The sequence below is a fragment of the Sphaerodactylus townsendi genome, linkage group LG06 (genome assembly GCF_021028975.2).
Source record: "Sphaerodactylus townsendi isolate TG3544 linkage group LG06, MPM_Stown_v2.3, whole genome shotgun sequence".
Lineage (NCBI taxonomy): Eukaryota > Metazoa > Chordata > Lepidosauria > Squamata > Sphaerodactylidae > Sphaerodactylus > Sphaerodactylus townsendi.
The window spans coordinates 78,171,091-78,188,485 of NC_059430.1; the positions used below are offsets into that span (position 1 = coordinate 78,171,091).

Consider the following 17,395-nt stretch of genomic DNA (forward strand, 5'->3'; position numbering starts at 1 on the left):
AGTAGTTATGAAAGAATATTTTTAGGATTTTAGGCTTTGTGAGATATTAACATATATGTATTTGAGCATGTATGGGCAAGAGCATTTCTTAGATGTACTGTTTTGCTTGTTTTGGGGCATTGATTGAACGGTATAGTTAAAATAGTCCTCCTGGGAAAATGATATAGTTATAGTGTTGTAGTAACCCTTAAGCCAGTTCTGGCAGTAATGAGATTCAGAACTGCAATATAAGCCTGCAAGTTCAAAATATTATATCTGTGAGAAATTCCATCCAGCAATGTCTGTCTGTTGGAAGTGAGAAAAAATTCTGCTCTCCCTCACCTTGTGATAGAATTTGCTACTGGACTTTCCACAAGGAGCATGCATAATCTTTGCAAGTATAGTCACAAATCTCAGTATTTCCAATCAGCCATCACACATGACTCCCAAAATACTGTATCAAAAGATATTTGAGTTGTAGATTAGGGTATGGCAAAGCAGTTAAAAATATAACATTATACCTATTATATACCACAAATAATCTGCACAATATAGCACAAATAATATGTGTTGCATCTGACTTGCATCCATGTGATCAAGGGCTTACAGAAGCGGTGCTGACCTATGGTAGTTCTGTTTGAAGATGAATGATTTCTTGGGTTCCTGGCAAGAAGCAAGAATGGGGACAACATATGTCAAAGACAGAACACAGGATTTATATTCACAGACCCCTGGTTTAACCCCTGGTATTAGTTAAAGAAGGTTAAGGTAGCTCAGCTGGGAAAGACCTCTACCTTAGACCCTGGAGACCACTGCTGCCATTGTGTGAATTTCCTGTACTATGCAGGAGGTTAGACTAGATGACCCTGGAGATCCATTCTACCTCTGTTTCTATGATTCCATGATTCTGTGCTATCTACTGTAGCTAAATCAATGGTGGGATTGTATGGCCTGCGGCTCAGCAGTAGCGAATGCCCCAGGTTTACTCCCTGACATTTCTGGGTGAAATATCTTAGACAACAGATAATGATCAAAATCTCTTTGGTACCTAGAGAGCTGTTGCATGTTGAAGTAAACAGTACAGAGCTATAACAACCAATGTTAACATAAGGTAGTATGATATATCCGTGTGAATTCATTTGGACTAGAAACATATCCAAGAGAATTGATATTGTGTCTAAGTAAATAGTATCCTTTCATTTGTTACTGAAATCACTATTTTGGCTATTTATGGTTGTTGTCTTTTCTTACTAGGTATTTCGATTACCTGTCCAGGAATGTGATATTTATTATACCTGTGATCAGTGTATTAATGCTCAGGATCCTTATTGTGGTTGGTGTGTGACAGAGGGAAAGTAAGTATTGCATGTAATATCATAGAGGGGTGTATATCATATTATGCAAGTTAATTCTTTTCATGATATTGTTGCTGAATAATTTCTTCAAAGCATTTATACTAGAACTGGAATAATTCTTCATCACCAATTACCACAGTATAAACATATAATGAGCAGCAGGGAAGAAACTAATTTGCATATTTTATCTGTAAAGTTTGTCTGTAATTTGCATGAAAATGGTAGTTGCCAAGCTGCAGCTGGTGAACATCTAGCATTTATCTGGTGGTAGTCTTATTCTAGCATTGTTAACCCTAAACATTCCTGAATACAGCTCTTCCAGTTGGAAAAGAGGCTTAGAAACAATTGGGTGGAAAACTATTCTTTCTTTTTTCTTCATTGAGTTTCCAAGGTTATATGGGCACAGTGTGTGTTCATTGCTGAGGACTGCATTGGTGGGCTATAGAGCAGGCTGTAGAAAATAGTAATCTTCTGTTGGCACTAAATGCCATTTCCATGAATATGGGTAGGTCGATTGTACAAGACCCTTTTGACAAGCTGTATCGTTTATTCAGTTTAGCAGATCAATCTAATAGTCAAATCCCTGAAGTAGACATTTCCTGGAAGTAGAAACTACAAAACTTTTTTAAAAAAATACAATAGTGCTTTTGTTTGCTTATCTGATCCATTCAGTTACTTGCATGTGCCAACATTTTCAAGCATATCTTGGCACCTATCTGAACTAGAAATTAACTTTTAAAAAGTAGTTAAATCAGAAATTTGAGTACATTGAAACAGTTCCTGTTGTTTAAATCCCCCTAACTTTTACAGTAGGCTTGCACACTAAAATAAAATCTGTTCAAGTGTCTTTCAGCAAGCCACAAAAGGTTATTGTGCCTTTTAAGGTAACAGATTTCTAACAAAATATCAACTCCAAGGGCATCTTATGGAAGACATTCCTGGAATTTTTTACATTCAATCTGAAACCAATGTTTCAAACACACTTTATTTCAAGATTGCAAATGTGTTTAAAAACAGTTTAAAAATGGCAAAGATATAAAGTGAAAAGTTGCTTTTCTTTTGTGTTTGAAGCAATTTCCCTGTGATTTTGAATTGACAGTCTGAAATTACAAGGATTTCCAGTCAGTGCTCTTTTTTTAGGACCATTGGTTGTAATAGCTTTGTTCTGATCTATGTATTCAATCACTATTCATCAATGAAATGTCTAGCTAGCTTCACCTGAGTTTTCTTTGAAGCATTCCAACATAACAGTTGCCACTTTCCTATCTTGTTAGCTGATTATACCTCTGAAAAAAGCTTTAAAATCTGCTGAATCAAACCTTTTGAATGTCTCCAGACTCATTTTTTTAAAATAAGCAAGGAGGAGTAGGTATGGCAGACAACATTCTTCTGACTTTTAACTTAATTAACCCCATGGCGGAAGCATATGAGATTTTGTGATATGAAGTATTCTATTGGGGCAAAAGGTTTTCTTTAATTATAAGAAGGAGACACATTTCACAGATTTTATTTCTTCTCTTAGACACTTGGACTATTGCAGTAAAATTATCTAGAAGTTAATTTCTAGACCACCCTATAGACCAACCTCAAAAATAGGGCTAATGTGTGACTTCAAATTGCAGAGTTTGAATGGATGCAAGGTGATCTTAGGTAGTTGTCTGAACCTGTATGTGTCACATATTGAAAGTTTTCTTCAACTTTTTCCTCCTCTCCCTAGCTGTTACAAAATCTTACCATGCTCTTTTTGATATTTTCTAATTTCATTATATGTCAAAGAAAAACTAATACAGATGCATTTTCTAGAAGAAGAGTTATAAGTTTTGTTGCTGGAGCTACAGGGGGGCATGGGATGCTTTCAAGATAAATAGGACATAAGCCCTATTCTGACTATATATCACTGGAGAAAATGCCATATGTGAAGGAAGAGCAGGAAAAAAATGCTGGTTTCACCCCTTCCTACACGATCACTGAAATATGAGAATAGTGCCTGCATACTTAGGTTTCAACCCCATGATAAGAGAAAAAACCAGCATTCCTGATCAAGATGTCCTGTACAGAGATCATGTTTTATTTTCAGTAATTGCATATAAGTAATAGGTGGACTCAGCATACATGTTCCCACCTATTTCCCTGAACACTTTATATTCTACTTGGATATAATGTGCACTCCAACACATGCCAGCTGGGTGACCTTGAGCTGGTCACAGTTCTTCAGAGCTCTCTCACAGGGTGCTTGTTGTGGTGGGGAAGGGAAAGGAGATTGTAAGCCCCTTTGAGTCTCCTTACAGGAGAGAAAAGGGGATATAAATCCAACTCTTTTTCTTCTAAAAGGGCTACAGCAAACTTTTTTCTACAGTTAATATGGTGAAACCTCATTATACTACTTATCCTTATCTAAGATTTATTTATTTATTTATTTTATTAAACCCCATAGTATGTGGGGTACCACTAAGCTAGAGATCCTACGAGGGTGCTGTGAAAGAAGCGAAGAGGATATATTTCACCTCCTCTATCACGGTAGCTAGCTCGTGCCCGACACAATTATTCAGAATAATTCGGTCACTTACGACCTCTGCCATGGGTCCTAAATCAAGGGTGTTGGCATTAGGGTGTGAGGCATTTGCAAGCTACTTCACAGACAAAGTCTTGACTCTCCGCCAATCCCTGCCCACGACAGTTGATACAGTGAGTGTACTGGAGGCTTCTTGGTCATCTTGGGGTCCTTATTTGGACTATTTCAGCCTGCTCAACCTGACGGATGTGGACAGGACACTGGCTGCTGTACGATCTACCACTTGTCCTTTTGACCCGTGCCCTTCCTGGTTGGTGAAAGCCAGCAGAGAGGAGCTTCGGAACCACCTATTGGAAATAATTAATATCTCCCTTGAGCAAAGTGTTTTCCCAGGTCGGCTTAAAGAGGCAGTGGCCCACCCGCTCCTAAAAAGACCACAATTAGATCCAATGGATCCGGCCAATTACCACCCAGTTTTGAACCTACTGTTTCTGGGTAATTGAGTGAGCGGTGGCGGATCAGCTCCAGAAGTTCGTGGATGATGCAAACATACTGGATCCCTTCCAATCTGGTGCCTGTGCTGGCCACGGGACCAAGATGGTACTGGTCGCAGTTGTGGATGAACTCCGTCTCCAGTTGGATAGAGGCGGTTTGGCGCAGCTGGTGTTGCTCGATCTCACCACAGCATTCGATTTCATAGATCACAACCTTCTGGTCCACCGCCTCACCGATATTGGAGTTCGAGGACCAGCCTTATGTTGGCTGACCTCGTTTCTCCAAGACTGGGGACTGCTGGTGACATTGGGGGGAGAGAACTCCGGGTGCCGCCCCATAGTATGTGGGGTACCCCAAAGAGCAATCCTCTCCTCGATGCTCTTTAACATCTACATGCACCCCCTGGCAAGATTGGTCCGGAGTTTTGGGCTGCGGTGTCGTCAATATGTCGATGACACCCTGCCTCGTGTTCATGATGGATGGCAGCCCCTGGAGCTCTTGTTTGGAAGCCGTGGCTGGCTGGTTGAGAGTGAGCTGGCTGAAATTAAATCCTACAAAGATGGAGGTGCTGTGGCTGGGTCGCGGAGAGCGACCAGTGGATTTTTGCCTGCCTATGCTGAATGGCAAGGCATTGCACTTAGCCTCGTTCATCAGAAGCTTGGGGGTAACCTTAAACTCAGCTTTAATGCTTTAAGCCCAGGTTGCCCAGACTGCCCAGGCAGCGATCCATCATGCATGGGAGGCACAGCAACTGCCCTGTACCTCTCCCGTTGTGACCTAGCCACAGTCATCCATGCAACAGTCACCTCCAGGCTTGACTATTGTAACTCACTATACGCTGGCCTGCCTCTGAATGTGATCTGGAAACTTAAACTGTTCAGCATGTGGCAGCCAGACTCCTTACAGGGTCGTCGAGCCAGGACCAGATTTCACTGGTCCTATACCACCTTCATTGACTGCCCATCAAGTTCCAGGTCATGTTCAAAGTGTTGGTTCTGACCTCCAAGGCTATCAGCAATCTTGGAACTACATAGTTGAGGGATAATGTCTCCCATATTGTCCCATTAGGTTCCTCCGATCTTCGGAGGAGAACCTATTGGAGGTCCCTGGCCTGAAACACATCCGGCTGGCCTCTACTAGGGCCAGGGCTTTTACGGCCCTGGCCCTTCTCTGGTGGGCCAGGGCCCTGCGGGACCTGCAAAGCTTCCGCAGGGCCTGTAAATTGGACCTGTTCCACCAGGTATTTGGCCAGCCAGGTTGACTGAGACTCCAGACAACCTAGGCCTCTGGCGTGCTCAGTTGAGGGTGGGGGGCTTTTATCGCCATTTGCTGTGTATAAAGTTCCTTTCAGTATTTATTATGGTTAGTTTTTAAATAGTTTTAAAGTTGTATGAATTTTATAGGATATTGTTATAATTTTATGCTGTACACTACCCTGAGCCTTTCGGGGGAGAACAGTCTAACAATCCAAAATATAAATAAATAAATATCCACTTATCCATTTTCCTGTGATTTGACTTATGTGGGACTCTGCCTGCGCACCTGAAAATAAAAATGGCTTGTGTCAACACTATTGAAAGATGAGGGCAACAACAACAACAACAGTGGCGTAGTGGCTAAGAGCAGGTGCACTCTTATCTGGAGGAACCAGGTTTGATTCCCAGCTGTGCCGCTTGAGTTGTGGAGGCTTATCTGGGGAATTCAGATTAGCCTGTGCACTCCCACACACGCCAGCTGGGTGACCTTGGGCTAGTCACAGCTTCTCGGAGCTCTCTCAGCCCCACCCACCTCACAGGGTGTTTGTTGTGAGGGGGGAAGGGCAAGGAGATTGTAAACCCCTTTGAGTCTCCTATAGGAGAGAAAGGGGGGATATAAATCCAAACTCCTCTTCTTCTTCTAGGGGGACTACATAGCAAATCAGGCCATAAGCCTGTATATTGGACACATTAGCATATTGCCACACATCTGTAGCTCATGTAGCATAATATTCTCTTTGCTACTCAGTAAAGTGATGTAAATGGCTAATCTGCTTCCTATCAAACCAGTTCTCTAGGAATAACTTAGTTGTCTGTATAGGCTCAGAATCTCCATAGTAAAGCAGCAAATCAGCATGTGCAGCTTTTCTGAAATTTTCCAAAAAGAACTGAAAATGGTTATGCCTCTGGAGCATTAACAATTTTTTTACCTCTTAAAGAAACAGAGGGCATAGTCATTTTTAACTGGGACCACATGCATCAGAATTCTATTTGTCTTGCAATGGTAAAAATTCAGAACCAAAAAATTAGGAGAGAGTCGGTATTTCTTACCCTTTCACTTTGGCAAGTTTTTCTGTTGTGGCTGGTTTTATCGTGTAACCCAGTTTATTGCATTACCAGCAGCTGGATAAGATGCATCATGTAAAAGGCTGCCCACAGGAAAACTGTTAGCAGTTCAGCACAGAAACGACGAGTACAAATAGTTAAATTGTAAATCACCATTGGGGCTGATGAGTGTTCACTTTTTTTCAGTTACATCCAATCCAAGTGATTTGTAAAGATTACTTCCAAACCCTCCACTCACCTGCCACAGGGATTTGGGGTCATAACAAGCTCTGGTCATGAGTTTGGCCATCCATGTTTCAAATTTTAAAATGGGTGGTGGTGATGGTGGTGGTGTCCATTTTTCACACACCCTTTTTTTGCCACAGTAAAATTTTTGTGGTGATGGTGCTCTTTTTTCACTTTCCCCCCCTACGCACGTGCTTATCATGCTTAATCCAGGGCTGCTTCTGTGTAGAAAAAGCAGGACCCCACAGAACAGAACCTTAGTCAAACTGAGTCGAAAGATGTGCTAAAGAATGGGTATTGTTTCAAGAATAGGCAAAAAATAATAATCCACGTTTCATGGCTGTAGTATCATGTCTTAATGGCAAAGTTAGTTTTCTATAATGTGATTTTTTTTAGTATTAGATCAGGTTTTCATTGGTGTATAGTGAATTGCTTTCAGAGTAAATATCTGAGCATTTAAGGTTGCTGTTTGAACATGCTCACAGGTAATTATCCTGTCATAAAGAACAATAAGTAAACCAAAGGGAGGAAATGAAGTATTAAACACACATTCTCTTCCATTTTTCCTCTGTCAGTTCATATGTATTTGAACTCTTGTTGCATTTTGACTAATGAGCACTGATCAACATTTTTTAAAATGCTTGGAATAATTTCAATTTTTATAATTATTTCAGGTGTTCAAAGAAAAAAGACTGTGAAAGATCGGCTAGGGCAAATAATTGGCTCTGGAGCCCAAATGGAATTTGCTTGACTATTACAAGAGCTCAGCCGCAGAATAGGAGTCGCAGAGTCCCAGGGAAGGTAATCAGAATTTTGTAAAAGTAATCAGGAGTCTTATGACACCATAAAGATTAATAAATGTGTATTCTAACATACACTTTCATGGTAGAGAACTTGCAGATTTTTTTGCATTTATCATGAATATCTATATAATTTATGGAGGCAAAGATTTTTTTTTAATTGTGTAATTTGGTATATTCATGTATATAACTACTTCAAATATTTTAGAGAAAATGCTTCCATGTAATGATTACTTGATTTTCTGCTTTCTTAAAGGGAAATTAATTATTTTGTTGTTGTTTTTGTTCATTTAAAACATTTATTAGCCACTGTTCTTCCTTAAGGAACTCAGCATCATAGGTGAAACACATAAAATGAAATACATTAAAAAACATAAAAATCAGCATTTAAAATCACAACACTAGGCTGCTGATAAACTTAACCAAATGCAGTCCTAAATAAAACTGTATTCAACTACCCCCTAAAGATTGAAAGTGAAGGGCCAGTCACGTTTGTCTGGGGAGGTTGTTCAGTAATTGTAGGGCTGCTGCTGAAAAGGCCGTCTCTCATGAATCCCACCAAACAAACTTATTTGATTAATAGGATACTCAGGAGAGCTTCTCTCTATAATTTCAATTCCCAGGCAGAAACATATGGGAGAAGATAGTCCCTTCAGACATCCTGATCCTAAACCGTGTAGAGCAGTGGTTCTCAACCTTCCTAATGCCGCGACCCTTTAATACAGTTCTTCATGTTGTGGTGACCCCAACCATAACATTTATCCATTTTACAGATGGAGAACACTGATGCAGAGAGTCTTAGGTGACCCCTGTGAAAGGGTCGTCCGACCCCCAAAGGGGTCCCAACCCCCAGGGTTGAGAACCACTGGTGTAGGGCTTTACTGGTCAAAACTAACTCTTTGGGCTTGGGAGTGTATCAGTAGATAATTACATCATGCTGCATAGAACTTAAAAGTTATTTTCAAAATGACTGGTTACAGGTGGGTATACTGTTACTATATAGAAATGATTTCATATGGCAGTTGGGATTCCTGTATTAGGGTTCTCAAGTCTATCCTGGCCACAAGTGGAGGATGTAGGTATAGGTTTGTCAGATCCAAGTTGGGAAACTCCTGGACATTTGGGGAAGACAGGTACCTCAGTGGGGTACAATACCACCTTTCAAAGCCTCAAATTACCAGGATAACTTATTTCTGTAGTCTGGTGATGATCTATAATTCTGAGGGATCCCCCAGTCCCATCTGGAGGCTGGCATTCCTAGCCTCCATGCATGTAGATTTATTTACAGATAGGTGCCCCACCCAGATGTGTCAAGGTTTTAAAGGAACCTTATTCTCAGCATGCTTTTTCAGATCCTGTCAATTTTGTGACACTTTAATGAAGAACTCTGAACAAAGTAGAGTCTTCTAGACATGATCATCTAGTATAAAGTGCATTTGTTACGCTTAGGGCATATCTTGACTAGTAATTGCAGTGCGAGGGGAGGTCTGTCATGCAAACATATCCAACAGATCCATAGAAGGTGTATTAATTTTATAGAAGAAGAAAACAAGAGACTAGTTAAAATAAAAAGACAAGAGAAGCTTTCAGAAAAAAAATCATTCATATTATGTGGACAAAGCACTTAAAATCATGTTGATAAAATAAGATACATACCACAAAACATTCAAAATATTAAGACTCTTCCATATATCCCAAAGGATCCCTTAAGTAACATATTGATTGTCTAGACCAGCTGAATGGCTGTGTGAATCTGTGAAGCATATTGTTTTTCAAATAAAGAAAATGTTCTGTTTTGGGAAAACAGAACTTGCCTGGGAAAGAAAAGGCAGAGAGGGAGGGAGAGTTTCCAGGAAAAGAAAATGGTGTATACTATACCTTCTAGTTCTAGTGTGTTCTGTTCAGTTGTGGTTCAAACATTCACCACAGGCATGTTGCATTTTCTACAGAAAAACTGTCTCAGTTTTGAAAATGGGCCACACAGTTGCTACAGATGCATAATAGCAGAAGACCGTTAAAAACACTAACAAACCCAAAATAAAGAGCTGTTGCAAAAACAGAGCACACAGAGTGTTCATTCAGTGCAAGAAACTTATGGTATTTTGGTCTTTTTTGCCTCTCCTTCTTCTGGCTGTTTGCTGCCTTATATCAGAGCACTCATCAAACACTTGGACACTCAGCTGGCACAATTTCCTAAGGTTTAGGAAGCCACCAAACTTCACTGTTTTGTCAGCCTACTTATCTCTGTCTCCTGGCAGCCAAAGCATTGGGTCATCTGTCGTTCTGAATAGGTGTTTTGAAGAAGTTTTGTTGTCCCTTCAAAACAAGCTTCTCCATTCTTTCCAAGTCTGACTAGTGACTCCTGCTGAGTCCTCTGGCCATTGTACTTCTGTGGCTAACATGTTTTAATTACGTTGGAAAAGTTTAAATAACTTCTCTGCTCAATAGCTGTTGCGCTTAGGCAGGAAACACACAGAGGGAAGAGAATGGTAGAAATACACTCAAGGCATTATTTCTTTTTTTCAGCATGATTTCAGCAAGATAATAATATATGTGTTTACCATATTTACTAAGCATTCCACCCACAGAAGAAAAGGTTTCTGTCAAATATATGACATTTATAGGTGAGGTACAGGCCGTGGTGGGATTCAAATAATTTAACTGGTTCCTGTGGTGGGATTCAAATAATTTAACACCTGGTTGTTTACAAGCACCATTTTAACAACCGGTTCTGCCGAAATGGTGTGAACCTGCTGAATCCCACCACTGGGTACAGGTAACTCTGTTCCTACCACAGGCAGCTCTAAACACTCTAAGAATTATGCAGGTTCTTGTGGAAGGTCTACATTTGTCAGCAGCTCTGTTTTTATCATTTCCAGATCCTACTGTCCAGTCTTCAGCACACACTGCTGGTCTAAGCACAAGCTGTACAGCCTATGTTGTTAGTTCTCAAAATAAAAGAGCCAGGTTATGTCTATGGAACAAAGTACTGTCCTCAATTTAATGCCATCCATCTCCTTTGACATTGTCATTGTGTACGTGAGCTTGCCTTTTGGTCTTAGAATTTCTAGCAGTCTCTTTTTATATTTGTTGGTCTTTCCAGGTAGAATTGACTCTAAGCCCTATGCCAGTTTTAAATGAAGATGACCAGCTACAGTGTCAATTTGGTGAAACGAGCCATCCGGCAGAGTTAATAGATGAAGCTGTTATCTGTCGTCCTCCAGAGGTAATCCCTCCAACACCTAAAGGCCAAGGTAAAGCGACAGTAGTGCCTCATGTTTAGTGTACACCCATCCTTGTCCAAGTCCTTTTAATAAGATTGTAATTATATTTATTTACTTACTTACTTACTTATTTATTTATTTATTAAACTTAATATACCGCCCTATCCCCGAAGGGCTCAGGGCGGTGAACAACAGAAAATCAAACAGAAAACACAAAATCTTAAAACAGGTACATTCTAAAATGGGGCCCACGAGTCCCATATACCACCCTCTTCCAAAATTTGAGGATGGGTCCCAGTGATGTTAGGGGACCCTACTAGCAGGGGGGAAGGGCGGCACTATCGGTGGCTGGACTCTCCAAAGGCCCGGTGGAACAATTCGGTTTTACAGGCCCTGCGGAACTCTCCAAAGTCCCGCAGGGCCCGAACAGCTGATGGTAGCCAGGTTCCGACCAGGCCGGTGCCAGAGCTGTAGCGTCTCTGGTCCGTGCAGGAGTGCCAGCTGCGTCATCGAGGGGCCAGGGATCTCCAGTAGATTCGCCTCTGCTGATCGCAGAGGATGAGCTGGGACATATGGGGTAATGCGGTCCCGAAGGTACGAGGGTCCCAGGCCGCGTAAGGCCTTGAAGGTCAACACCCACACCTTGAACGGATTCGGAATTCGATGGGCAGCCAATGCAGGCGGCGCAGCACAGGGGAGATATGTTCACGAAAGGCGCCCCCTGTGAGCAACCGGGCCGCCGCATGTTGCACCAATTTCAGTTTGCGGATCAGGCGCAAGGGAAGGCCCGCGTAGAGCGAGTTACAATAGTCCAGTCTGGAGGTGACTTATTTTATTTAAAACAGTTATTATCTGTCTTTCTCCCTTGCAAAATTAATGGCTGCTATAATATAAACAAAAGGATTATTCAAAACATAATTATAAAACCCATAATTTAAAAACTCTAGTTAGGATTGCCAATAATAAAAGCTAAATCAGTTGAATTCAGTCCTAAATAAAACTGTCTTCAACTGTCTTATGAAGCTTGATAAAGATCGAGCCTTCCTAAAATATGCTCCTTTGTGACATTTCCAAGACACAAGCATTAGAATTATATTAATTTGATTGATTGGTTTTAGTATCCCACCCCTCCTCTTGCAGGCTTGGGTGGCGAACAATAATAATGTAAACAATAAAACATTTATCCAATAAATACAATATTATCCAAGCAACAATTAATTCCAAACTAGCGCAACTATGAAACAACCGCACTGTGGGACCTAGATGACTTACTGGTAACAGTAGTCAAAGATGACAATAAAGATGTTAAAATAGTTGGTCTTTGGTGGGGGAGACCCAGATGGTTAACCATAGCTGCCTCAACCATATGCCTGGTGTCTTATAGGCTTTGCGGAAGTGTACTAAGTTGCACAGTGCTCTGGTCTCCTCTGGCAGAGCATTCCATCATATTCCCAGTTTGTGTCCTTGATTCATTATTACTGGAGGCTTTGCACAAATCTGTTTATACATTCCCATTTTAAGCACGTTGGCAGTCTTCATATCTTATTACCAAGTTAAAAGAACACACTTCCTTTTTTTCATGATACCATCTCTTGTAGACTGCTGGTTCAAAGTGTAATATAACACAACTCCGATGCACGCCCATTTCCTCCAAAGAATCCCATCAAATGTAAATAATCTTATGCTGTTAGTAAATACCAAATTTTAAATGAAGTGTTGAATTACTTGCGCTTTTCTTCTTCTTTTTTTTTTTTTTTTGCTATCCAATTTTGCACTTGGCCCAAGGGTAAGAACTGAAGTGAAAAACAACCTGAAATTTCCTGCAAATTCTTCACAAAATGGACTTAAATCTAAGCTGTCAACATTGTTTCAAAAAGCAGTTACGAGGAAAGCTAAGTTTGAAATTGCTCAATAGCCTGTGAAATAGGTTGTCACAGAGGCTTGATGATTTCCATAACTGGAATAGTTGGAAGCCTCATTGAGAGGAGTCCCAGTTTCTATATATAGACCTCTGTCTTTAGTTCACTAATGATCTACAATCCAAATCCATTAAAAGAGGAAGTAGATGCAACAGACCAGCTTTCCAAAAGGTTAAGGTTAACTTATTACACTGAGTACATATGGCTTGTTTCAGTAACCTCTGAAGTCATCCACTTTATTCATAGTGTAGAATTCATAAATGTTAAATCACACGTGTTATCTGACATGGAAAATAATTATTTTTAAAACACCTTTTTTCTGACCATTCATCTTATATTCCCTGTTTCTTTCAGCTTGCATTTTTAAGTAACAAGATAATCATCCTACTTAAAGTAGCACTTAACCATTATACAAGCAGTCTGAAATAAAACATTTATCATACTTCCCTCATCCCTCCCCATTAGCTTTTGTCTGAACACAGTTTCATTCAGAGTTAACACAGTTTTATTCAGAGTGAATGTAAAGTTACTATGATCTATGAGTTCAACAGATTCTTCTGAAGAGTATTTTTATTATGACTTGAAGGGGGGGGGGTGAAATTGCAATTGTATCTGCTCACTCTGTGTCTTTTTTTTTAATAGACCATGTGTTAGTTCAACTGAATCTGACCTTTGGTGATGGTATATTTTTTGCATCAAGTACATATCCTTTTTATGACTGTGGAGAAGCGATAAATCTTTCAAAAAATGAACCGTAAGTTTTTAACTGCTCAGTTCCGTCTCCCCCCATATATACCTTGCTGAATGCCTTCAAATATTGCAAAAGTTTAGCAAATGCCATTAAATTCATTTGTGTGGGTGTGTGTATGTATAGTGAGAAACAAATCCAAACAAATTGTGTAACAGGATATCTAGCAATCAAATACAAAAGGCCTTGGCTGCGAGCCAAAATATTTTATTCTCTGTTCTGCATCTGGAGAATGTGAGGTTGAGCCCAATTAAACAGAAAAGCTTGGAGTGTTTTCGACAAGTCATATACTAGACTTGTGTGTTCCCAACATGGAATAATTATTCTGGTTAAGCAGTCTCCTGCAAAACTTGGAGTTACCGGAGACTCTGTAAGGACTCCTCATCACAACAGTCTCCACTCAGTGCCTTTTGGACTGGACTTTAATCGTTGTGAGTCTTTGGTTGTGGTACCTTATTTTGTTCTTGTGTGTTTTCCATTTGTGAATTAAGCATTTGTCTAAGAGATTGTGATGGCTTGTTCTGTGTATGTTTATGTTTAGGTAGAATAATAGTACTGGTTGCACTATTTACATCAGCTAAATACAGATCACTTTGCACCTACTTGTGAGTGTTGTTTTTGCCCACAGCCAAGGTGTAGTAGGCTTTTTGTGTTTGATTGCTGTGTGTGTAAAGTGCTATTAAATAGCAGCTGACTTATGGCTACCACCTCAAGGAGTTTTCAATGCAGTTAAGAAACAGAGGTGATTTGCCATTGCCTTCCTCTGCAGAGTTTTCCCCGGTGGTCTGCCGTCCAAGTACTGACCCTGCTTAGCTTCTGAGATCTTATGAGACTGCGTTATACCATGTTGGTTTCCCTCCCTGAATTCAATAATAGCTCTCAAAATACAAGACTGGCTTGCCTATGTTGAGACACAATCAGATTCCAGAAAAGATGTAACCTCCTTGAAAAAACCATTGATGGATCCTTGAGATCCTTCCAATTACCACCCAGTGTCGAATCTTTTGTTGCTGGGCAAGGAAATGGGGAGAGTTGTCACAGAGCAGCTTGAAAGGTTTCTGGAAGAGACATCTGCCCATCCTTCCTAGTCTGGCTTCCGCATTCACCATAGGGTGGAAACGGTTCTGACCACCCTCACAGATGACCTTAGGAGACACCTGGACTGAGGTGGATTGGCACTACTGGTATTGTTAGATTTGTCAGCTGCGTTCCACTTGTTGACTATGATATCCTGACCAATCACCTTGCCAGCACCAGCATTCGATGGACAGCTTTGCAATCATTTCACTCATTTCTCTAATGCCAGGGATAGAGGGTAACAGTTGTGAGAGAACCTCTACCCACCACTCGTTGGTGTGCAGTCTCACAAGGGGTGATTTCCTCACCAATATTGTTTGACATCTTTATGCAACCCCTCACTGGGTTAATCCAAAGGATTAGACTGTGATATTTTCAGAACTCTGATGACACCCAGTTATATCTGTTGATGGAAGGTCATCCAGGAGCTGCCCCATAGGTTTTGGCCAGTTGTCTGGAAGCCATGATGGGGATGGATGAAAGAGAGCCAACTGAAGCTGAATCCAGCAAAGACAAAGGTCATGTGGCTGGATTAGAGAGTCTGGGTATGCTCCTGGATGCCTCTTTAACTATGAAGGCCCAGTTGGCACACATGGCTTGCACAACATTTTTCCATCTAGGCCAGGTGACGCAACTGACACCCTACCTTTCCCAATCCAATTTTGGCACTGTGATCCATGCAACAGTCTCCTCCAGAGGCTCCAGCTGGTCCAGAATGCAGCAGCTAAGGTCCTGATGGCAATCCCATGGCTAGCACACATTCAACCAGTGCTCCATCAGCTGCACTGGTTCTGGCTGGAGCACCAGATCAGATTCAAGGTTCTTGTACTTATATACAAAGCCCTAAATGGTGTGGGGTCCATATCGCTGTCGGCCATCTCTCCTGGCACATTCCCCAAGGAGCGCTTCAGTCTTTGAACAGTAAACTACTGTTTCCTGACCCTAGAGTTGTTTGACTAGCCTCAACCAGTACCAGGGCTTTTTCGGCCCTGACCCCAGTTTGGTGGAACACTCAGTCTAGCAAGACCAGGACCCTGTGGGATCTTATGCAATTCCCCAGGGCCTGTAAGATAGAGTTGTTCCACCAGGTATATGGTTGAGACGACCATCCCCCTACCTACCATCCCCCTATCTATATTAAGTCCGTTGCTAACCCTCATAAGATTGGATGTAGCTTTCACCATCTTGGATAATTGGTAAAGGTAAATTATTGGCATGTTTTTAATGTTTAATTGGCTTTATGGTTTTAGATATATGTTGTGAGTTTCCCTGAACCAGAAAGGAGAGCATGTTAAATCTAATAAAATTAATTAATTTAAAAATTGCCAACAAGGACCTTTACCACATGCCAAGTTTTCACCCACCTCTGCTTGTTTCCTGCGGTGAAGGGACCAGTCAACCCTAGTGAAAACATCTGTAGTATGTGTTGTGGACCTCTCTGCATGTTTGTGGAAGTGTTTGATGAAGTTTGGCATCAATGGAGTCACTTCCCTCTTTTTTGTAGTCCTTCACTGACCCACTCATGAGACTGACAAAGTATACTGTTTACTTCATCACTTTTTCTTGTAGTTTGACCGTCTGTAGAATCAGACAGTTTTAATTACCTTTGTCTGTCTTTGCTTTGTAAGCTGTTGGACAAACAAATTATTTTACTGACTAAGGTTTGTCCAAAACACAGGATTTCTTGTACATTGTAATCATTTGCTAATACCTACAAGTACATTGGATGTCAAGCCTCAAGCAAACTTGTCTAAGTTTGACAACAGTTCTTTCTTGTGCCTTGAGCAACATTTCCTTAATAGTGTGTCCCTTGCAAGACATGGTTCCAAAGTTCAGATTTATTGCATGGCTTTTGAGGCCTGTATGCCTAGCTTTTGAAACTCAAGAAGGGGGGTGGGGGTGGATTGACCAAAATGAAGCACGAAGTATCCAAGCTAATTTGTTTGCTGAAAGTAAATTGTAATGATAAAGAAGAAAGGACAAATTGAGAGGTAAAACTGTTAACTTTTGTTTATCCGTAGATGCTTCTCCTGTGCAAGCAGTAGATGGAATTGTGAGTGGGACTGGCATAATCATAGCTGTGAGGATTCATCCTTAGAAGAAGATGTAATTAAACAAAATATGGTAAACTTCAGATCAGCATGTGTTCTTATAAACTATTTGGGCTATATATTCCCCCTTGATGTGGACATGTAATATAATAGTTGGATTACGTAATTTTGGCTAAGGTGAAATTAAATGTTTACCTTACTGTCTGTTTTATTGTTTCACTAATTGGAGGACAGCGATTTTAAGAAGCGGGATGAGACCTTGACATATGCCGCAGTCATTTTCAGCATGTATAATTTTGAGACTGCAATCAAATCTGTTCCTCTATGCTATTCATGAAAACTCTTAAGAACAAAAATAATTCCAGTGTCCAAAATCTGTTGAAAGTTGTACTGATGGATATTTAATTATGTTCAAAATGTTTGTCTTTATAGGAGGAAGAGTGTCCACAGTTTCTAAATCCCAACCCTGAAATAATACCTATGGATTATATAACAGAAATACACTTTGAAGGGAAGAATCTAGACAATTATCAGGTATACTCCAGCAAGTACTCAAAAATACATTTACGCTTACGCTTACAACCTATTTGTTTCCAGATAGGTTTATAGCTGTTTCTCTCTCTGAATTCCACTACTGGTAAATTCCTGCTGTTGAAAATGAGGTTGTGGTATCTGTAGTAATTGAATGT

At 40.6% G+C, this 17,395-nt stretch overlaps 1 protein-coding gene across 4 annotated transcripts in view; it reads left to right on the top strand.

The window, feature by feature from the left end:
* The window catches only part of PLXNB2 (plexin B2), a 399,620-nt gene that overhangs the window by 289,836 nt on the left and 92,389 nt on the right, over nt 1–17,395 (top strand). For all 4 annotated transcript variants that reach the window (XM_048499274.1, XM_048499272.1, XM_048499273.1 and 1 more), the window contains 6 exons: nt 1,234–1,334; nt 7,562–7,688; nt 10,791–10,941; nt 13,473–13,584; nt 16,677–16,779; nt 17,139–17,240. In XM_048499274.1, the coding sequence (XP_048355231.1) occupies nt 1,234–1,334; nt 7,562–7,688; nt 10,791–10,941; nt 13,473–13,584; nt 16,677–16,779; nt 17,139–17,240 (696 nt within the window). The remainder of the gene's footprint in view (nt 1–1,233; nt 1,335–7,561; nt 7,689–10,790; nt 10,942–13,472; nt 13,585–16,676; nt 16,780–17,138; nt 17,241–17,395) is intronic.